This window comes from Dryobates pubescens, chromosome 5 (genome assembly GCF_014839835.1).
Source record: "Dryobates pubescens isolate bDryPub1 chromosome 5, bDryPub1.pri, whole genome shotgun sequence".
Classification (NCBI taxonomy): Eukaryota; Metazoa; Chordata; class Aves; order Piciformes; family Picidae; genus Dryobates; species Dryobates pubescens.
The window spans coordinates 47550585-47573723 of NC_071616.1; the positions used below are offsets into that span (position 1 = coordinate 47550585).

At 46.1% G+C, this 23139-nt stretch overlaps 1 protein-coding gene across 1 annotated transcript in view; it reads left to right on the forward strand.

Moving 5' to 3' along the window:
* GPHN (gephyrin) overlaps positions 1–23139 on the forward strand; it is a 267522-nt gene that overhangs the window by 106245 nt on the left and 138138 nt on the right. The window contains exon 3 of the mRNA XM_054162194.1: positions 11758–11815. Within this exon, the coding sequence (XP_054018169.1) occupies positions 11758–11815 (58 nt within the window). The remainder of the gene's footprint in view (positions 1–11757; positions 11816–23139) is intronic.

The following is a 23139-nucleotide window of genomic DNA, read 5'->3' on the forward strand; positions in this document are numbered from 1 at the left end:
CTCTTCTTCATCTGTGTTCTTCATCTTGAGAGAGGGCTGGAGGCATGTTGCAGTTATGAGGATGTTATGGTCACTAGCACCCAAAGGAGCATGACACGAAGTACTGTGTGTGTTCAGTAACTTGTGCAGTCACATCTTTAAAACAACACAGTGTAAACCATCTCCAGTTGCTGGAAGTGGGTCAGTCTTCTTTCTGAACATCATCCTTGTAAGGGGAGCAGCAGTAAAGGAGAGAAGGGCTTCAGCAAAATGCATCTGCAGGGGGATTGTTCTATTCAACCTGTCATACAAAAGAGGTGGCAGGAGAACATGCATCACAAGGTGACTTAAAGCTGCAAGTAAGGAGTTAGTAGTTACATTTTGCCAATTCATTATGTTTGTGTGAGCTATTTAGAAATTCAAATTAGGGTGGTTTTTTTTAGGACATGAAGGAAACAAAATGCACAAATCCATATTTAATCCAAGACCTCAGCTGTCTATGATCCCTGTGTCCTCTGCCCATGTTTCTGAATGCTGAGCCAAGTCATGAGTAGCATCAGTAGCTCTAAACTGAGCCAGAGACAGTGTTGACGTTTAAATGATAATATGCAAAGGAGAAAGGAAATGACCACTGTAGAAAACAAAAATTAGAGTGCTGAGAAACTGTTATGGCCAATAACATATGATAAACAAGGAACTATTTTTCAATTTACTTGAGTTTGAACCTTACAGAAGTACATGCAGCTGTAAAGTATGGGTGATAGCTTCTAACATAACTAAACTCTTTGGAACAGAGAGCGCTCTGTGAGGCAGGCAATAAAGTCTCACTGTTGGCGTTGTCAGCAGTGTTCTTCGTCTGTAGGAAGCTGTGGCCGTTTGAGGCTGTGCCTTTAAGAAAGGGGCACACTGACTAAATGTTTGTAAAATATTTTGGTATTCTAAACGAATTTCATTGGCCAAGTTGAGGTGGGAGGTGAGATTGGACCCAGGGGAGCTGGGAACTTTCTCTCAGTCTTCCTTCCTTCGCTGTCCCTTTCGGCTGGATCTGCTTCTGGGCTTCTTGCCAAGAGATAAGAACTAACAAACTTCCTGTGCCAGGCCTTTCTTCCTTTCCTGCCCTGTTAACTGTCCACATCTCTTTCTTCTACCTCTTTGGGGGAGAAGGGAGGTAGGGGGGTGAAGGGGGCACAGGGGGAAGCCCCCTCTGTGGGGGGTCTGGTTTCTGGTTGAGTTCATTTGCTGTATACTCCTGTATATATTGTAAAATACCTGTGTTTGTTGTGTTACATAGAATCTGTTTCCTTGTAAAATATACTCTCATTTCTCCGACTGGGTCTAGCCGTGGTCTCTTTCTCAGCGGGGGAGGGAAAGCAGAGCCTTTCCTTTCAAACCACCACAGAAGCTGCTGCTAGGTATGAAGGGGGTGGATCAGACATGAAGTCCTTTTAGTCATATGACTCAATTCAGTGGCTGAGGAGAGTCTATTTTATTTTTTTCCTTCCATGTTCTTCAGCACACAGTACACAGTAAAAACCCCAGCTCAGACAGGTCACTATTTTAATTACAAGGAAGTTCTCCTTTCGGCCGCACACAGCAGTGTCTGCAAATACATCTGGACATGCTGAGGTGGTAAGGGAAAGCAGCAGCAGTCGTTTCTGCCTCTGAATTTAACTGTCAGGAGACACAGGCATTACAAGACTGCCATTAGTCTTGCACTGGATTATGTTCATACTTTATATCTCTCTGGAATGTGGCAGGGAGAAATGAGACATTTGCTTGACCTAGTGCAGTAAGCCCTCTGGGAGCTGCTTGTCTCTTGGGCTCCTCCATCAGTGTTGTCACCAGGATTGTTGGATTATTATTTTTTAAACAATTGATGTAAATGTTCAGACAGACTTCTGTAAGCCCAATGATTTCAACTGTAAAGAGAAAAATGTGCTCAAGAATCTGCAATGTTGAAATGATTTCTACATACTGTCCCCATTTCTTCTGTGGAGTTTGAGTCATCCTGCTCTCACCTTTAGTCTTAGTGGTTATTTTGTAGAAGGAAGAGTTTTCCTGGATGCATTTTCGGCTGATCATGGTACTCTGACTGCTTTTCCCAACCTGTGGTCAGCTTTTTCTCCAACACCAATGATTCCTGATCTTCCATTATTCCATTGTCTGGGATTCCATCTCTCAGATAAGCTTCTCTCTTTAAAATAAACATTTAGTGTTTATTAGCCTCAAGGTAAGCATGCACATGGGCTTTGTGTGTCTAAGCATGCTTCACAAGCATGTGTCAAAGCATGTGCAGATAGAATCAGAGAATTACTTCAGTTGGAAAAGACCTCCAAGATCACCAAGTCCAGCCATCAACCCAAAACTGCCATGGCCATTAAACCATGTCCACAGTGTCATGTCTGCCCTCCTTGAGCAGTGTGTTCCAATCCCTGACTATCCTTTCAGTAAAGAAATTGTTCCTTATCTCCAACCTGACCCTCCCCTGGCAGAATTTCAGGCCAGTTCCTCTCCTATCACCTCAGACTAAGGAGAATATCCCCCACCTCACTGCAACCTCCTTCCAGGGATCTATAGAGAGGAATGAGGTCTCCCCTCAGTCTCCCCTTCTCCACACTAAACACCCACAGTGATCTCAGCCAGTCATCAGCAGGCCTCTTCTCCGGATCCTTCGCAAGCTTGATTGCCCTTTTCTGGACATGCTCCACCAACTCAATGTCCTTCTTGGAGTGAGGGCCCCAAACTGAACCCAGTGTTTGAGGTGCAGGCTCACCAGTGCTGATTGCTTCCCTAATCCTACTGGCCAGACCAGCATTCCTGATCCAGGCCAGGATGCTGTTGGCCTTAATGGCCATGGTGGTGTCAGGTCGATGGTTGGACTTGATGAACTTAGAGTCATAGAATTGTTTCAGCTGGAAAATACCTCTATGATTCTTAGCCACTGGGCACACTGCTGGTTTGTGTTCAGCCTGCTGTCAACCAGCTATGCTTGGGTGTCTAACAAATGGAAGGGAAAATACACAGTAAAGTGGGGTGTGAGCAGCATAGGTGTGGTAAAACTCCTGAAGAGCCATGGTTTTAAAGTCTTGTTTTTATCAGATACTAAAGTCTGGGGGGGAGGGTGGCAAGCATTAGTTTGTAGGAAAGTAAGCCTCACTGTTTCTACTACTTGTGGGTCAACTTATTTTCCTAGAAGGAATCTTGTTTCACACTTGGCTCAGATGGTCTCCCTTTTGGGTTAGTACAGAAGCAGAGGAGCTCAGCTGAAATGATGGGAGTTGAGCAGAAATGGCTTGGGCCACCTATGCAGCCCTGCAGGCTGCTGTGCTGCTTTACCAGGGCAACCTTACATTCCCAGGCAGCTCATAGCAATCCTGGTCGTATTCCTAAAGCCTTTTATTTGTAGTGCCTTCCAAGACTAGCAACAGATCACTCTGAGGCTCCAGAGTGAAGCAGGAGGGGATTTGGTGGCTGGCAGTTGCTAGCAATACAAATGCAAATTCTCTCTCTTCCCTAGGTGTGTGCTTGCTGGAGAAAATGCAAATGCATGCTTTGCCCCACCACCGTATCTCTATAGGACAAAGTCAGGTCAGCATTTATTGTTGTCTTGGCCCTTCCTATAAATACTTCTCTTCAGACAGTGTTTTAAACTCCTCAGTCTACCAGCTAAGTCCCAGCATGGCTATTAAAGAGAGATTCCTTCATCAAAATGGTGAGAAGTTGAATGCTTTTGTGGTAATGGCTTTTGTGGTAATGGCTTTTGTGTGGTTCTGCATATTTTTTTCTCTCAGGAAATGTCAAATCTTGCTCTTGTTGTTTAATGAGCTGACTGGTCAAGCATCTGATGCCCCAGTGGGAACTTGCAAAGTCACTGAGCACATTTTGGCTTGAATCTAGCTGACATTTCTGTCTGTTTGGTTTAATGTAGCTGGGTTACCAATGAGGTGGAGCAGCATGCATGCATCCTGCAGAGGTGGGCTCTTGGCTGTTGGTCCACATGGCAAGACTGCCTTCAGATTCTGCTGGAGTCTGGGAAGATTTTCAAAGTCATTTTTAATGGGAAATAAGAGTTTGAATCTGCAGTGAAAGTTTTGAGTAAGAGAATTAGTATTTGTTTCTCATTAGTGGGTGTCAGAGGCAGCACCTCCCTCTTCCATTACCACCTGCTGGAATGAGACTGTTGAAAGCCACGACGTGTTTTGCATGCTGCATAGTCTGACCTAGTGAAATCCTGAAGTCCTAAAGAGATTCTGAGGTTATAAATATCCATTCTGTTCAAAGGCCTTGCTATCTGCACACTTCATATTCTTGCTGTCAAGCCTACAAGTATTAGTTATAAGACTTTTGAACAATTATTAATGAATTTGTTTAATGAAAGTCAAAGCTTAAATAGTTTTTCCTTGTAGTGTAAGTTCAGCATTCCTCCTCCTTTTGCCCAGAAGACTTCATGCTGAGAGTAACATATAGCAATGTTGCACCACTGCAAAGTCCATGTATTTGAAGTTTCCTCTTCATCCATTCTGTGTCTTTTGGAGGTCAGTGCCTCGAAGCCCAAAATTTCTTGGTGATGTTGCCTTCCTTGCTCACCTTCGGTATCTTTCTTAGGCAGTAAGGAGGATGCAGTCTATGGACCTCTCTTGTGTCTGGCAGCAGTAATTCCCCCAGCTGACTTACTGGTGAGCCTTGGACACTTCATTAAACCACAGGCACCCCTTTGGGAAACTACAGCATGGCCTGCAGAGGTGGCTTTTCAGTTGCTGTACTTTATGTCAAGACATTTACAGATATCCCCTCAAAACTAAATCAGTTATTCTGCTAAAAAGGGAGGGTGACTCCTGCTGGTGCCATTGGCAGATGACACAGATAGGATCTCGTCCCTGTTTTCCAATGTGTGCTGAGAGCAGAGATGCTTGCTGCCTTCTCTTCCCAATAACAAATTGTTGAGGTGTCAGTATTTTCCTATCGAAGGTGTGCCTTAAAATCATTTCTTCTAATGTATTCTTACCTTTCCTATAGTTAAGTTAAAAACAAAGGAGGAAAATATTTGACGCGTGAAGGCAAAAAGTTTTTTTTTCTCCTTAGGAATAATGCTTTTATGTAGCTTGGATTTTTGTTTGTTTAAAAATACACCAGAAAATAGTGAAATAGGTGCTCTGGTATTTTTGTTACTCTTGAAACAGTGATAAGGTAGGGAATAAAAATTTTCCATCATTGGGTTCATTTTGTTCTTCCCCCCCTTCATTTTTTGTGTGTGCAGTGAGGTAGTTTTGACATCTTAATCCCAGAGCTGTTGTTCAGGAGATGTGAACTGGCAGAGGGCACATCTGCAATAATTTGATTTTCTGCCAGGTTCTTGAGTGCAGCATGTTGAAGTTAGCCTCAGATTGGAGGGGGGGTAAGTTTTCAAGGATCTAATTATAGAATCCATCAAAAACCCCAAAAGAAACAAAACAAAGCCACGGTCTGGATCCTCATCACGTAGTTCTACACCTTAGAGTAAGTAAAACTGTCATCAGGAAGCACTTTACAAGCTGTTTTGCAGCGTTCATTGCTGGCACGCAGCCAGTGCTTGGAGCTGCAGCCCAGCTTGCTCTAAGCTGCCAGTGTTCTGTTGTGTGGGATTGGAGCCCCAAAATAGCATATTACTACCTCCCCTCAGGGTGCTTCAAGCAATTTCTCAAATGTCAGTAGAAACTAGAATCAATTAAGGTAGTTTTGGGCCTGCTTTTAATGTATGCTCTTACGGTCGTGGAGAACAAAGTTGCTTTGTGCGGGAGCTCAAGGGAGTTAAGGACGTTAGCTCTGACGTGGCTTCTGTGCGGGCGGCCCTCGTGGGTAAGGCGCAGGACGTCTGTTGTGCCTCAGAACCCTGTTGGAAAGGATGGGTAGTATGTGGATCGGGGAATGCTGTGTCGCTGGGTCAGAAGCGGCTGCCGGAATAAGACAAAGCCGAAGTTTGGTGGGCAGTGGGAAAGTCAAACGGAACACGCAGGAGCGTCTCAGTAAGCAGCTGTCTGTTCAGCGCGGGGAGCGTTGGGCCCGCCGGCAGCCACGGTCCCCTCTCCACAGCTGCTCTCTCCGCTGATCTTTACTGAGGCTCTCCGTGTGGGGACCGACAGGCTCCGACATCAACGGACCGCACAGTACCTGCGGGCAGAGAAACAGCTTTGAGACAGAGCTCTGCTCCCCTCTTGCACTGTAACACCCTGTGAAGCTCTGGCTGTGTGCGAGGATCCGAGGCAAGATGGTCTGTTGTGTCTCCCTGCCACCGTTCAGCTGGTCCAATCCAAAGGCTGTCCTGGCCACGTGGGGGAGAACAAAGACAATTATGACAGGGATCTGAAGGTAAAAGGGGAGGATACGATTTTGAGATTTGCTTCCCGTTAAAGATGAAGCAGAATTTCACTGGGAGGTTTAGTGACAACTTGAAATAAGTTAGACAGTGATGTAGCTGTTGAAAGATTAATGTTAATTAAAGTGGCATTGGAGAACTTCAGCAGATGACAGCAGCCAAGATGGCTGCAAGCTTTTTTTAGAACATCGACTTGATTGCATCCAGTGTGACTCATTTATTAACAGATGAATTGATAGCTTAGCTCTTATGGCAGCCACAGAATGAGGAGCTGTAGAGCAAGACCTAGTTCATGTCTTTGGTCAGAATTCCAGTGTTAAAAGCTAGTCAGTATTGATTCAGTCCAGCTGCACAAATGTTTGCACCTGCTGTAGCTATGCAATCATGGACTCAGTCCGTCAGGGCATTGGAGAGAACCAGACAGAAGTCCAGCTTGCAACTGTATGAAAAGTAACACTGTAATAATTTTAACTTTATATCCAGAGTAAATGATTTAAAAGTGAGGAATTCAGTTCCTGTTTCAGATAGAGTATTGGAACATACCCCAAACAGGTTGTGAAAGGATGACAGTTGACTGTTGTAACCTAGTTGCAATTTTTGGTCTTGAGTTTTCTTCCCATGTGGATAGTGGTTCATTGTTTCTTGCCTCCATTTAAGCACAGTTCTTTCTGGTTCTTATCTTGTCTTCTCTTGGATGAAATTCAAGTTTTCTCTCTTCATTGGTATCACAGTATGACAGTATCACTAAGGTTGGAAGAGACCTCGAGGATCATCGAGTCCAACCTGTCTCCACAGACCTCATGACTACACCGTGGCACCAAGTGCCACGTCCAATCCCCTCTTGAACACCTCCAGGGACGGTGACTCCACCACCTCCCTGGGCAGCACATCCCAATGACGAACGACTCGCTCAGTGAAGAACTTTCTCCTCACCTCGAGTCTAAACCCCTCCTGGAGCAGCTTGAGACTCTGTCCCCTTGTTGTGGTGCTGGGAGCCTGGGAGAAGAGACCAACCCCTTCCTGGCTACAACCTCCCTTCAGGTAGTTGTAGAGGGCAATGAGGTCACCCCTGATCCTTCTCTTCTCCAGGCCAAACAATCCCAGCTCCCTCAGCCTCTCCTCACAGGGTGTTGTAGTTTGAGCTGGGTGCCCCCCTGGTGCATTCACTTCCTGTGTCCAGAAGTCCAGCCCAGAGGGATGGACACAGGAAATTGTGTATTTCCTACCATAATTCTTTGCACCACTATAAGATCCAGTGCGGGGTCTGGCACTTCCTCTTTCCTTCCCTCTCCGAGACTTGGTAACTGGGGGAGAGATCTCCCGGCCATGGGCCTGATTGGGCCCAAGGCCACAGGGGGATGGGCAGTCTCAGGCCTGGCCAGCTGAGACTAGCCCAGCAGAGGGAGGGGGAAGAAGGAGCCCTGGGGGTTTTGCATGCACCCTCAGGTGGGGATGGGATCTTTCTTTGTCACTGCGTTTTGGGTTTTCTGTAACATTCACTGCTTTCTATTTAAACTTTCATCACTTTTGCAATCCGTTTGTCTGAGTCGTTATTTCTGCCTGTGGTGGGGAGGGGATCTGCCCCAACCCATTACACAGGGCTGTGCTCAAGGCCTCTCCCCAGCCTTGTTGCCCTTCTCTGGACACATTCAAGTGTCTCAATGTCCTTCTTAAACTGAGGAGCCCAGAACTGGACACAGGACTCAAGGTGTGGCCTAACCAATGCAGAGTACAGGGCACAATGACTTCCCTGCTCCTGCTGGCCACACTCTTCCTAATACAGGCCAGGATGCCATTGGCCTTCTTGGCCACCTGGGCACACTGCTGGCTCATGTTTAGGCGGGTGTCAATCAGCATCCCCAGGTTCCTCTCTGTTTGGCAGCTCTCAGCCACTCTGACCCCAGCCTGTAGCTCTGCATGGGGTTGCCATGGCCAAAGTGCAGCACCTGGCACTTGGACTTGTTGAATGCCATCCTTTTGGACTCTGCCCATCTGTCCAGTATTCTGCTTTAGTTTCTGAAATAGAAACATAAAATATTAGGGCTTGAAATGGATGTCCAGAGATCATCCAGTCCAACCCCTCTGCAGAGCAGGGTCACCCAGGACAGGTCATACAGGAACACATCCAGATGAGTTTTGAAAGTCACTGTAGAAGGAGACTCCACAACCTCTGTGCAGCCAGCTCCAGTGCTCTGCCACTCTCATAGGAATGTTTTTCCTCATGTTGAGGTGGAATTTGTTGTGTTCCAGTTTGTACCCATTGCTGCTCATCCTATCACAGGGCACCACTGCAGGGAGCCTGTCCCCTACTTGACACTCACCCTGCAGGTATTTATAAATATTAATGAGATCCTCCCTTAGTCTTTTCTCTCCAGGCTGAATAGCTCCAGGCCTCTCAGCCTTTCCTCTTCAGACAGATGTTCCAGTCCCTTCATCATCCTCATAGCCCTTCAGTGGACTCTGTCCAATATTTCCCTGTCTGTCTTGAACTGAGGATCCCAGAACTGGACACAGTACTTCAAAAATGATCTCATCAGGGCAGAGTAAGGCAGGAGGAAAACATCCCTCAACCTCTTGGACAAACTGAATTGCAGCAAAGCCATCCAGTGTAGCAGCTAATCCTCCCAGTTTCATAGCAGCAGCAGCAGATGACTTGCTGAGGATACACTCATTCAGGTCCTTAACGAAGATGTTGAACAAGACTGACCCCAATACTGACCCCTGGGGAATACCACTAGGTAGAGGCCTCCAGCTGGATTCTGTATCACAACCCTCTGACCTCTGCTATTTAGGCACTTCTCAATCCTTCTCACAGTCGTCTTTTCTAACCCACACTTCCTGAGCTACAATGATGTCATGGGAGGTGGCATCAAAAGCCTTGCTAAAGTCAAGGTAGACAACATCCACTGCTCTCCATCTGCAGGAATGCAGTCTCACTGCTGTGGAAGGCTATCAGATTGGTCAGACATAATTTCCCCTTGGGGAATCTATGCTGGCTGCTCGTGCTAGCCTCCTTTCTTCCACGTGCTTAGAGATGACCTCCAGTGTGAGCTGCTCCGTCCCCTGCCTAGCCATGGAGGTGGGGCCGACTGGGCTGTAATTTCCTGGGTCTGTCTTCTTGCCCTTTTTAAAGACTGTGAAGAATAAAGCTCCCATCTGTTTCAGTACAACTGTATTGGCCTCACTTCAGTTTATTTCCTGTATTCTGCTAATTTCTTAGGTTGCTATGGAAACTTTGCTTTCCATCTTCTCCTGGATCCTTTTGGTGAACTTTGCATTCTGGGTCAACCCGAGGTGCACTTTGTTACTAAAATAATTTACCCGAAGTAGACACAAAGGTTCTCTTTCAAGGGCCCCTATGCAAACAGTTGTATGAGCTTTGTATGTCCTGGTTACTTTTGTGTAATTTCTATCCTGTCTTTTCTGATTTCTTTCACTAGTTTAGCCCAGCATAAGGTGTAGTTCATTTATATTGTGTCAGCTCTAATTTCTAGAAGAGTTTTGCTTCTCTTCTGCAAAGGGATTAGGGAGCTGGGGTCTTTGTACTACGTGCAGGGTATGATGCAGACCTGATGAGACCAATGTCTGTTGAAATTTGAACATAGTTTGTGGGGTGTTTCGGAGATTATCCTTTATGCATGTGAAAAATTAAAGCTAACTAGTATTTAAAATGAACTCACTATTTAATAATGTGGCTTGGTGTGAAAATAGTGCAGTTTGAGAGAGAAAAACGTTGTGTCTTTGGTCTGTGGAGATGGTTTGTTTCCAGTTTCCTGGAAATAGCTGGCTGTACACTTGGCTTTGCTTCTGGTCAGTTGTGTGTTCTGAGAGACAATGCCATTTATGTTGTAGGGTGCTGGGTGCTGTGTTGTTCAGCTGGGGAAAAACATGATAAATTTTATAACAAAACTAAAATGTGTGAGGAATGACAAGTGAACCTGCATCAGAATTGGGTCCCTGGTGAACTGGATTCTGACCGCTGCAATGTGCAGGCACAAAATGGCTATGAGAAAACAAAAATGTTTCATCGCAGACCTTCATCGCAGTAGCAATAAGGAGCAGTCATGTGCAGAGATAACATGCACTGCTCTGAGCCGCTCCTTGTTGTGGGGTAACCAAAAAAGCCTTCATCACAGCAACAAGGCCAATTTCTTGTAGCCATCCCTGGAAACACCATTTGAACAAAGGTCGTGTGTAATGAAGAATAAAAGCTCGTGTTTGTACTTGCGCTGGCCAAAGGGTTTTGATTCTCTCCAATTTTCAACACCACTGGTGATTAGCAGTGATGGAAGCTGCAGGGGAAATAGGAGAGTGCGATCGTTTGTGATGAACTGGAATGCTGCTACGTCTGGACCCTGTCTGTCTACCTTGGAAAACACAGTTGACATTACTTGGAGAAGCAGTGGGTTTCAGACTTTCCATATACAGACTTCCTCTTCGGCCTAAAGCCTTCAGAAAGCACTTGTGGAGATACAGAAAGGCAGGAGTGACAGGGAAAACATTACTGTATTTCTGTGCTCCCACCTGCCCCCCTTTTTGTCTTGCTGACAGTTGCAGGAAAACATTCCCATAACAGGGAGATCATATGAATACACATTTGATAGCTGCCTACCTCTTTCAGTAAATAGTTTCTTATGTGAGTTCCATTTCTATAGGACCCAGACTCAAGTTGTGTGCAGAGCCAGCAGGGAGGTCGTTAAGTGCAGGTCTATTTTTAGACCTGAATTGTCGCTATCAATGATGCTGCTTCATGAAATGGAAGGAACCACGTCTGCATGTCTCTGGGGAAGATGTATTATTTCCCACCAGTTGTAGTGCATGCTGTTCAGGCATCCTCAGGATGGGAACTGCTCTTCACCCCAGGCCCTTCCCAGGGCACAGACAAGTTCTGTGCAGCAGCTCCCCTGCTTTTGTCTGTCAGTGGCCATCTCTTGCACATTGCCTTCCTTTTAACGCTCATCCGGAATTCCCGAGACTTTTCAGGCATGGAAGCCATGGAGCCTGTGAAGTTAGTGAGGCTGGTACATGCCTGTCTCTTAGAAAAATTCCATTTCTACACTTGCTTTTGAGTGCATCCAAGATTGTACAGCAGCTTGGTGAGATACTGGGCACAGAGCACATCAGGCTTCAAACACTGAAATTCATCGATATGACAAACAGGAGATACAGCGTGTGATGATTGATGGCCATTAATAGAAAGAGTATCATCTGGTTGATGCTGTTTCTGCTGGACTGACCCGATTCTTCTCTTCCAGGCTAGTGAAGGACACTGTTTCTAATACTTATGCTAAGCACACCAAGACTATTTTATTGATGAAGAAAGAAATGGTATTTCTTTTTGCTGTTGTTTTGGAACAAGTCATGACATCATTAATATGCTGTGCTTTGTGTTGCTGATTTTGAGAACGTTTTTCTTCTGATTTCAGGTTGGGTGGGACTATATCTGCATACAAGATAGTGCCAGATGAAATAGAAGAAATCAAGGTACAGTATTACTGCCTTTCAAAACTGAATTTATTTGCTTGGAGAATTACAAAAATGTTACATGAAACAGCCACATTATTTCTTGCTTTGAATTGTATCATGGGGTGGAAGCAGTGTCTGAAGTCCAACTATTAGACCCAATTTAGGCATCTAAGCATCTGAAAGAGAATTTTTGTTATTTTTACAAGTACAGTTTACCTTCAGCTTAAGCTGACCTCAACAGGGCTTGTTTGATGCCAAACCACCTGTGTAATTCAACATTTTTCTGTTTTGTTCCCTGAAGACAGATGCAGGGCTTCTGTGAACATCAAGGTACATTTTCCTAACAAAAAATGAATACAAATGTAGTGTCCTTCTGCTTTCAAGATCAAAAGCACTTCCAGGTTTTATTTGTTCAATGCTAGCTGTCTTAAGAAGGGGATAGTGTGAAGTTATTGGTACTCAGTCATTGAAAGCTCTTTAATTTTGGGGAGTGACAGTAATCGGCACCGAAGATTGCCTCCAGTGCATTATAACAAAGCTCATTTCAGCCAGGCCCACTCATGGGGAGTGCTTTGGCAATTTAAAAGCTGGGTGCTGGGTGACAGTCTGGCCTAGGCCTGGCAGCATGGTGGGGGTAGCTGGTGCTTTGGTAGTCGATCAGCCTGGTGTAGGGCTTGCTCGTCGTGAATGCTCATTGGTAGCTGTGCAGAGGAAGCTAAGGAAGCTAGTAAAGGGATCTGATCTGGAGATGATCTCGCAGTGTGTCAAAATGTGAAGATTTATCCCTCCGTGGCTAGCATCAAATCCACTGTAAGCAAATACACTGACTTGCTGTGTCTGCATCAGTCAGAGATACCACTGTTATGATCAAAATTTATTTCTCTCCTCTGATTCATGGACTCCTCTATCCTGAATTGCCAGGAGGAGCAAGATCTATTACGGTAGATCCAATGTTTAGACTTTGCTAGTGGGAAAGAAAGAAAGAAAGAAAGGTAGAAGGTTTTCAAAGCCTGTTAGAGTTATGTAATATATTTATGATCTTCAGAGGGCTGCACCAAAACTGTAAACCCAAAGCTGACAAAAACTCTGAGACAGGATGTTTTTTGTGTAACATAAGGAATCCAAACTCACTGACACTTTGCTGATGTTGGAGATGGAGAAAAAGGAGCTTCATTGTACAAAGTTCAGTGAGCAAAGGAAAACAGAATGCTAGGAAAGAAGAAATAACTTTATTTTTAGGAGCTCAATAGAATAGAATAGAATAAACCAGGTTGGGAGAGACCTTCAAGATCATCGCGTCCAACCCATCAACCAATCCAACACCACCTAATCAACTAACCCACGGCACCAAGCACCCCAGCAAGTCTCCTCCTGAAAACCTCCAATGATGGTGACTCCACCACCTCCCCAGGCAGCCCATTCCAATGGGCAATCACTCTTTCTGTATAGAACTTTTTCCTAACATCCAGCCTGAACCTCCCCTGGCACAGCCTGAGACTGTGTCCTCTTGTTCTGGTACTGGCTGCCTGGGAGAAGAGACCAACATCCGTCTGTCTACAACCTCCCTTCAGGTAGTTGTAGAGAGCAATAAGGTCACCCCTGAGTCTCCTCCAGGCTAAGCAACCCCAGCTCCCTCAGCCTCTCCTCGTAGGGCTTGTGTTCCAAACCCCTCACCAACTTCATTGCCCTTCTATGGACTCATTCCAGCCGCGGGGTGAAGCTATAAAAGCTGTCACAGTCTGCCAGACTAGAGGTCAGCTGCTAGGGAATCGCTTACGAGGGACTCGGTTGCGGGAGACGGAGAATCGGCCACCGGGAATCTGCCAGAAGAGCCCTGCTAGAAAAGTGCTGGGGAACCTGCTGCTAGAATCGGTTAGGAACTGCTGCTGCCGTGGGCTGCTAGAACTGCTGGGAGGGGGTTGCTGAGAATGTGGTCCTTTGTATATATGTGTTTTGAATAGCAGCTGGCAAACGGGGAGACTGAGTATCCTTGCAGCTAATTTGGGGGGTGTCTTATATTTTGGAAGGTTCTCCAAGCAGATTTGAGTAGAAAAGCAGAAGGAAATGAAAGAGAGAGCAAATGAGATCATTGGAGTGCTACTTCTAGACAGGACAGAGTCTTCCCTGTGGAGTAGTCCAGAATTATTTTGCCTCAACTTTACCTCTTCTATTTAACTATGAAATATTAAGGGGTTTAATTTGATGAAATATGATTGTGCTTCATGGGTTGCTAAATTACATTTATGGGAGTTGGAACATTAATGTTATCTGATAGCCTTTACAAAGTAAACTGCTTGCTTAAATGGCAAAGCAGGGCACTTCATCTGGCAGAGAGTAATAATTACTGTGACAAATAAATAAGAAGAGATAGTAGATTAACCACTTTTACAGCTCAAAATAATCGATGAGGAAATAGAAGTATTGATTTTGTTGATTCACATGATGACATCTTAGGCAAAACATCATTCTAAGCAGAGGCTGCATCTCTGAGGTTATAGAAGACGAAAAATTCTGTAGCCTTAACACACCTGCTGGTTGAAAAGTGTCTTTAGAAGATTAATGAAATGCATGTTTCTAAATGTATCATTAATTTTAAAGGACCCTGTGTGCCATATCTGTGAGAATTTACCTGTCCCTATGGCAGTGCTCAGCAAATTCTAACCTGTGTTTATCGTGTTTCCAGTCTGGAGTGTTTAGAACATGTTTCTCCTTGCAGTGTGATGTCTGTGGGTACTGTGAGATGGGATGTGGTTAATGTGTCTCCAGTGCTGCCTATACATGTGTGTGCCTGTTGCGTAGTCAGTGCTGACTATAACTGAAGCAGTTTCTCTTGCTTAGCAAAATGAAGCATTATCTGATGTGCTTAGAGGTATATGAGGCATATGGATCACTGCTGGGCCCCATCCTGTTCAATATCTTTATTGATGATCTTCATAAGGGGATTGAATCCATCATCAATAGATTTGCCCCCAAGCTGGGGGCAGGAGTTGATCTCTTGGAGGGTAGGAGATCTCTGCAGAGGGACCTTGCCAGGCTGGACAGATGGGCAGAGTCTAAGGGCAGGAGATTGAACACATCTAAGTGCCAGGTTCTACACATTGGCCACAGCAGCCCCAGGCAGTGCTACAGGCTGGGGTCAGAGTGGCTGAGAGCTGCCAAACAGAGAGGGACCTGGGGGTGCTGGTTGACACCCGCCTAAACATGAGCCAGCAGTGTGCCCAGGTGGCCAAGAAGGCCAATGGCATCCTGGCCTGCATCAGGAACAGTGTGGCCAGCAGGAGCAGGGAAGTCAGTCTGCCCTGTACTCAGCACTGGTTAGGCCACACCTTGAGTCCTGTGTCCAGTTCTGGGCTCCTCCGTTTAGGAAAGATGTTGAGCTGCTGGAAGGTGTGCAGAGAAGGGCAACAAAGCTGGGGAGGGGTCTGGAGCACAGCCCTGTGAGGAGAGGCTGAGGGAGCTGGGGTTGCTTAGCCTGGAGAAGAGGAGGTTCAGGGCAGACCTCATTGCCCTCTACAACTACAGAAAGGTGGTTGTAGCCAGGTGGGGGTTGCTTAGCCTGGAGAAGAGGAGACTCAGAGGTGACCTTATCACTCTCTACAACTACCTGAAGGGAGGTTGTAGACAGACGGATGTTGGTCTCTTCTCCCAGGCAGCCAGTACCAGAACAAGAGGACACAGTCTTAGGCTGCGCCAGGGGAGGTTCAGGCTGGATGTTAGGAAAAAGTTCTATACAGAAAGAGTGATTGCACATTGGAATGGGCTGCCTGGGGAGGTGGTGGAGTCGCCATCACTGGAGGTTTTCAGGAGAGGACTTGATGGGGTGCTTGGTGCCGTGGGTTAGTTGTTTGGGTGGTGTTGGATTGGTTGATGGGTTGGACGCGATGATCTTGAAGGTCTCTTCCAACCTGGTTTATTCTATGTATTCTATGTACATGTTGAACGAGAAGACAATTCATTCACTATGACTTGTTGAATGAGAAAACAATTCACTATCAGCCTTCTGAACAAAGGTTTGGTGTGCCAGGCTTTGCAAGTCAGCAGCAGAAGAGGAATTTCATTGGTTTGGGGTTTTTTTAAGTGCTCTTCATGTAGGCATATGTTACATTTCATATGCTAGAGAGTAGAAGAGGATTTGGCAAATGCTGTCCAACTCATGTAAGTGATATGCACAAGAAAGGCGTTGCCGTTGTATTTCACTCTTGCAGTAGCTGTGGTATGAGGCAGACATTCCTGGGTGCAGAGCAAGCTTAAATGGCTACCTGCTCTGCTAGTTAATCTTAAGAAATCTTGGTAGAAGTTTTTCTTAATGCTGGTTGTAAGTTAATAATTTTAGATGCAAAGCAGCTCTGGAGGAAGAAGGGAATTTATTTAGTTGCGTTTTCCACCCTTTCACCCAGAGACGTACGTGGTGCTACTCAAAGAGCACTCCTAATCCGTAGCTGCTCTTCAAATGGAAGTACATATGCACAAAGTATTAACAGTTACCTGTAGGAATACAGACCTCTTCCACTGGATCATGATAGGATAACTCCTTTTTTCTTTATGTGATCACTTAATAGTTGCATATATGAAAACCTTCTTGTGAACAGCTGAAACATTCCTTTCAGGTTGTCTTCATTTGTGTGCCAATAGACTCAAGTGATAAAGATTAAAGATAAATGATAAAATGATAAATGTGTGAGCAAGGGAAGTAGCTGGCAGGGAAGTAGCTGGCAGGGAAGTGGGGCACACTGTGTTCTCTTTGAGGTGAGTTGCTCTAGAGGGCTTGTGGATCCATGAGATTTTAGCTCTTCCACACAGCTGTATTTAGGAAATCTAGTGAGCAAAGTGAGCTGGTGGCAGTATCACTGAGGTGCATTTCAGAGCAAAGCTGGACTCTGCCATCAGCAATGTGCATCTTGGAAATGACTGCATTGAGTACATGAGAGAAAGAACTCTGAGAGTTTACTTTCTGTGTTGGTCCTTAAGTGATCTGACAGACTTCTGTTCCTTCTGTGCTGCAGAGAATAAACTTTTATATGTCAGATGATGTGACAAAATGCTGAAGAACATTCTGTGAAACACAAACCCACTGCAGTTCTTTGTGTCTGCATTTATGCTAGGAGCACACACACAGAGTCACTTAGGCTAGGGGTTTGCACCCCGTGCAGTGCTGATGACCTGCTCTTAGCTCTCTCTCCTTGTGCAGTGTGTTTCTGGTCCCTTCTTTTTTCAGTTCTTGACAACTGATTATTTATATTCTTGTATTGGATTGTGTAGTATTGTTTCTAGTTGCCTGTGATTTCATTACAGAACCATAGAATGCATTGGGTTGGAAGGGACCTTTACAGGTCATCTAGTCCAACTGCCCTACAGTGAGCAGGAACGCCCTAACCAGATGAAGCTGCGCAAAGCTTTATCAAGCCTGACCTTGAATGTCTTCAGGGGCAGGACCTCCACCACCACCCTGGGCAACCTGTGCAAGTGTTCCACCACCTTCATAGTAAAGAACTTAGAATAGAATCATAGAATCAATAAGGTTGGAAAAGGCCTCAAAGATCATCAAGTCCAACCTGTCACCCAACACCTCATGACTACTAAACCATGAGATCCATGCAGACTGTCTTGTGCCAAGATATCCAAATGATCCAGAATAAAACTAATTGCTCACTACCTGAAAGGAAGTTGGAGTGAGGTGAAGGTCTCTTCTCTCAAATGAAAGAAAATGGGCTCAAGTTGCACCATGGGAGGTTTGGATTGGATATTAGGAAGAATTTCTGTACTGGAAGAGTGGTTAGGCACTGGAGCAGGCTGCCCAGGGAGGTGGTGGAGTCACCATCCTTGGAGGTGTTCAAAAAACATGTGGCCATGGCACTTTGGGACATAGTTTAGTGTGCATGGTGGTGTTGGGTTGATGGTTTGCCTCAATGGTCTTGGGGATCTTTTCCAACCATAGCAATTATCTGATTCTGTGATTCTGTGAATCAGTTTTATCTTAGGTCAGTTTTAACCCAAGGGATTTCTGGAAGCAGCCTGTATGGTGGTCAGGGCAATACCTATGTCATTTCTGACCAAAATATGGCATGGGATGCCAGGAATGACCAGGAGGACGGGCAGAAAGAGGGTGGGACTTCTTTGACAGTGGTGAAATGTAAGCTTCGAGACGATGGGGAACAATGGCTGATGAAATGCCCATGCCTGGGCTGAGAGAGTCCAAGTGAAACCCACAGAGAAAAGGTTCGTGCTTGTGTTGGACTCCCAAGGGCAAATATTTGCATAATGCTTGATGGAAAAGTTTAACTGAAGAGCAAACAAGAAATCTGTGCACTCTGAAAAATAGAGGTTTTGTGTGCCATGGACATGCACCCTCCTCACTGTGACCATGAAGCCACCAGAAAAGAAAAGACCTTCCATTTCTCTGTGCTCTGAGAGGCCAAAGCTGTGGGAGCCACAAGTGTTTTATAGACTGATTTTAAGAGAGGCAGATGTGCACTGGGGGTATTTTCTCCTGGTGAGTCTTAAGGGGATCTCAGGTGGTACCAGAAACCAGATTTCGGTCACTAGAGCTGTGTGTCCAGGGGTCTGTGTTACATGCACAGAATACATAGAATACATACATAGAATACATAGAATAGACCAGGTTGGAAGAGACCTTCAAGATCATCACGTCCAACCCATCAACCAATCCAACACCACCCAAACAACTAACCCACAGCACCAAGCACCCCATCAAGTCTCCTGCTGAACACCTCCAATGATGGTGACTCCACCACCTCCCTGGGCAGCCCATTCCAGTGGGCAATCACTCTCTCTGTGTAGAACTTCTTCCTAACATCCAACCTAAACCTTCCCTGGTGTAGCCTGAGGCTGTGTCCTCTTGTTCTGGTACTGGCTGCCTGGGAGAAGAGACCAACATCTGCCTGTCTATCAACTTGTTGAATCAACTTGAACAGTCTGTCTCCTCATGTGGGCAAGACCCCCCCCCAAAACCTGAGAAAGTGTCAAGCTGATGAAAACTCAACCATGACTTTTGAAAAGAGGTGGAAGCAGAGATCAGAGGTAGCCACTGCAGAAGGTATCTATCAAACCACAGGTCTGGTTCAGAGATTAGAATCATAGATGGTGAGAAGAATCCAGCAGAGAAGGCAGCATGTGACTGCAGTGTATCAACCTTTGGCCCTCCTCACCTCGCTTCCATATCACCTGCAACTCCTAGGTGACAACAAGGTTTAAGGATAGTCCTGTGGAGACCAAACATTGGGAGCTGATAAAACCAGACTGGTTTTCCATCCACCTTGGGGTTGCTGAGTTCAAAGACAGGAGAGTTCTTAGATAAGCCTTGGTCTGGATTTCAAAATGGCTTGGCTGGTGTGGTCATTTGACAGCATAGGGGCTTGCACTAAGGGCAGAATGTCACTTGGAATGAAATCAGTTATCTTTTAGGAAAAGACATCAATCTCCCTGCCCCTGTGGTGGAGCAGCTATGGTAGATAGTTGGAGTGGGTCCTGAGGAGGCCACAGCAATGCTGGGAGGGCTGAAAGCCCTCTGCTGTGAGGCCAGGCTGAGAGTGTTGGGTTTGGTCAGCCTGGAGAAGAGAAGGCTCCAGGGAGACCTTCTGGCTCTCTGCAACTCCCTGAAAGTTGGTTGAAGCCAGGTGGGGTTGATCCCTTCTCCCAAGGAACAAGTGATAAGACAAGAGGAAAGCACTTTAATTTGCATGAAAGGAGTTTTAGATTGGACATGAGGAACAATTCCTTGCCCTTGAAGCTTGTCAAGGCCTGGCCCAGGCTGCCCAGGGCAGTGGTGGAGTTCCCAGCCCTGGAGCAGTTTTAAAGCTGTGGAGATGTGGTGCTGGGGGCCATGGTTTGGTGGGGCCCTGGCAGTGCTGGGTTCAGGGTTGGGCTTAATGAATGTAAAGGTCTCATCCAACCCATGTATGATGTACACTGGCTTCTAAAACCTTTCCCAGGGATGTCTTTAGGGTCCCAATGTCTAGTCTAAACCTACCCTTCTCTAGTTTAAAGCCCTTCATCCTATCACTACAAGTCCTTCTAAGCAGTCTCTCCCCAGCTTTCTTGTAGACCTGCTTCAGGTAGTGTAAGGCTGCTGTAGGGACTCCCTAGAGCCTTCTCTTCTTCAGGTTGAACACCCCCAGCTCCCTCAGCCTGTCCCCATAGCTGAGCTGCTCCAACCCCCTGATCATTTTGTGGTCCTCTTCTAGACCTACTCCATCAGGTCTGTGTCCTTATGTCCTTCTTGTGTTGGCAGCCCCATATCCGGGCACAGCACTACAGGTGAGGTCTCCCTGGAGCGGAACAGAGGGGCAGGATCCCCTCTCTTCATCTCTGGCCATGCAGCTTTAGATGCAGTCCAGGCTGTCCTTGGCGTTCTGTGCTGCCAGTGTCCATTGCTGGCTCCTGTCTTGCTTTTTGTCCACCAGCACCTCCAAGTCCTTATGTGCAGGGCTGCCCTCAATCTCATCATCACAGTATCATGGTATAACTAAGGTTGGAAGAGACCTTGAGGCTCATTGAGTCCAACCTGTCTCCACAGACCTCATGATTAGACCATGGCACCAAGTGCCACGTCCAATCCCCTCTTGAACACCTCCAGGGACGGTGACTCCACCACCTCCCTGGGCAGCACATCCCAATGACAAACGACTAGCTCAGTGGAGAACTTTCTCCTCACCTCGAGTCTAAACCCCTCCTGGAGCAGCTTGAGACTGTGTCCCCTTGTTCTGGTGCTGGGAGCCTGGGAGAAGAGACCAACCCCTTCCTGGCCACAACCACCTTTCAGGTAGTTGTAGAGGGCAATGAGGTCACCCCTGATCCTTCTCTTCTCCAGGCTAAACAATCCCAGCTCCCTCAGCCTCTCCTCACAGGGCTGTGCTCAAGGCCTCTCCCCAGCCTTATTGCCCTTCTCTGGACACCTTCAAGTGTCTCAATGTCCTTCCTAAGCTGAGGGGCCCAGAACTGGACACAGGACTCAAGGTGTGGCCTAACCAATGCAGAGTACAGGGGCACAAGGGCACAATGACTTCCCTGCTCCTGCTGGCCACACTCTTCCTAATGCAGGCCAGGATGCCATTGGCCTTCTTGGCCACCTGGGCACACTGCTGGCTCATGTTTAGGCGGGTGTCAACCAGCACCCCCAGGTCCCTCTCTGCCTGGCTGCTCTCAGCCACTCTGGCCCCAGCCTGTAGCTCTGCATGGGGTTGCTGTGGCCAAAGTGCAGCCCCTGGCACTTGGACTTGTTGAATGCCATCCTGTTGGACTCTGCCCATCTGTCCAGCCTAGCAAGGTCCCTCTGGAGAGCCCTTCTACCTTCTAACAAATCAATATCTGCTCCCAGCTTGGTGTCATCTGCAAATTTACTGATGATGGACTCAATCCCCTCATCCAGATCATCAGTGAAGATACTAAACAGGATGGGGCCCAGCACTGATCCCTGGGGGACACCATTAGTGCCTGGCTGCCAGCTGGATGTTCACCACCACTCCCTGGGCTCGGCCCTCCAGCCAGGATTGATCATGAGGATATCTGTTATCTGGTGTGTCACTTTCTCTTCTCATTAGTCCTTCGTTGGTTTAAGTTAGTTTTGTTTCTTCTAAAACTGTTCTTGTGGAAAGAACAATCTGTTTTACACTTGAATCTGTTTTTTTGGTGCTGAGCCTGGTTATGCAACCTTGAACCCCTCTGTAGGTTTTGACACCAGGGAAACAGGCATGCTTTGTAAGAACCCCTTTGCTAGCATGGGATGTTTTTGCCACGTCTGAGGCAAATATTTCTTGTGGATATGTTTTGACTCTGGGATTGTTTCTGCTCTGATAGGTCTGAGATGCCTTCTTTCTTGAAGGACATGACTGTTCTATGTGCTGTAGTTGCTGCTGTGTCAAGTTTTGCTATAGAAACTCCTTAGGCACTACTAACTGAAGGAGCTTTTCATCTGCTTCTCTTGTGTGGATGCTGGACACACTGTACTCACAGAGCTCACAATCAGAAAGCACCTTTTAAAAAAAATAAAAAGGAGAGGTGGCTGAAGTGCCTGTGTCATGGTTCCCTGGCTGCTGGACAGCAGGATTCAGCACTGCCCTTGCACGTGTTCCCTGCCACGTGGTGGGATTTCTTTCATGCCCAGGCAGCTGCTGCTCTTACCAGTATTCCAGACATGCTCCACTTTTCCTTGCTGCTTTGCTGTTTCTGTACTGTCTTGAGAGATGTGCAAGATGTAAACTGCAAGCAGAGAGCTGAGCATCCACTCCTTTTAGTGTCTGGCACTGCAGAGTTGGTTTTTTTCATGTGGAAGAGACAGGAGTGAGTATCTGGGGGGGCCCAAATTTCTTCTATTAGTGATCAAACTGTGATCACTGTTAGGGTTGCTGTGTGTATGGGAAGTGCTCCTCTGCTTTCCTGGAGAGGACATCAAATGCCTCATGCTCTGGATGAAAAGTCTACTTGCTGACTTTCCAAGTAAAAGTAGGAATTGTCGCTTCTTGTTTTCCTGCTGTTTTCCATCTTGTGTTTCATAGGCTCTGTGGCCTCCAAGACTGCCTGGCTCCAGAAGTGACAGGAGACCACCTCACCAAGCTGCAAACTGTCTTGAATACACAGGATGCTGAAACATGCTTTTAATTCCTGGTGTGGTGTGAGAAGGGCTTAAACTACTGCATTTTATATTTTATTGTGAAATTTGGTCTCATGATCATTTAAAAGAAGTTCAGCAAGTTCAGCCTGTGTTTTGCAGATGATAGAATATTACTGCATGGGGAAGGGAAAGGGCAGGAAGAGGGCATCCATTTAAGTCAAGATGGGGTGGGAATGCCATCAAATAATTTTAGCAATGCTATTGTTTACTTTCCAAAACAAACAAAATAGTTCTGTAGTTTTCCTGCAAATACAGAAGTGTCTGTGTGATTAAACAAAGAGAAAGAGCTGAAAAGGAATTTGAGAGCAGCCACTGTGGTGTTGATCTTCCAGGCCTTTCTGGTTACCCTGCACTTAAGCATCCTGTGTCTTTTAGGAGGGGAGATCAATGTGTATTAGGTTTTTCATTACCACAGTCTTGCTGTCTGTTAAATCTTTATTCATTAAATACGTTAGAAACAAAGAAAAAGATATTACAAATACATAGTTGTTTTCCAGTGTTAAAATAAACAAACCAACTGCTGCTTGTCTCTGTGACCACAGTAATTAATTTTCTCTGACTTCCTCCTGGCATTATTTCAGCTGCATTTTTGCTAACTGTGAATCTCTGTATCAGGCATCACCTGAACCCTAGTTAGGTCTTGGGACATCTTCCTACTTGTTCTAACACAGCTTTTGCTCATTTCCTCTGACCCTGTATAGTTTGCAATGTTCTC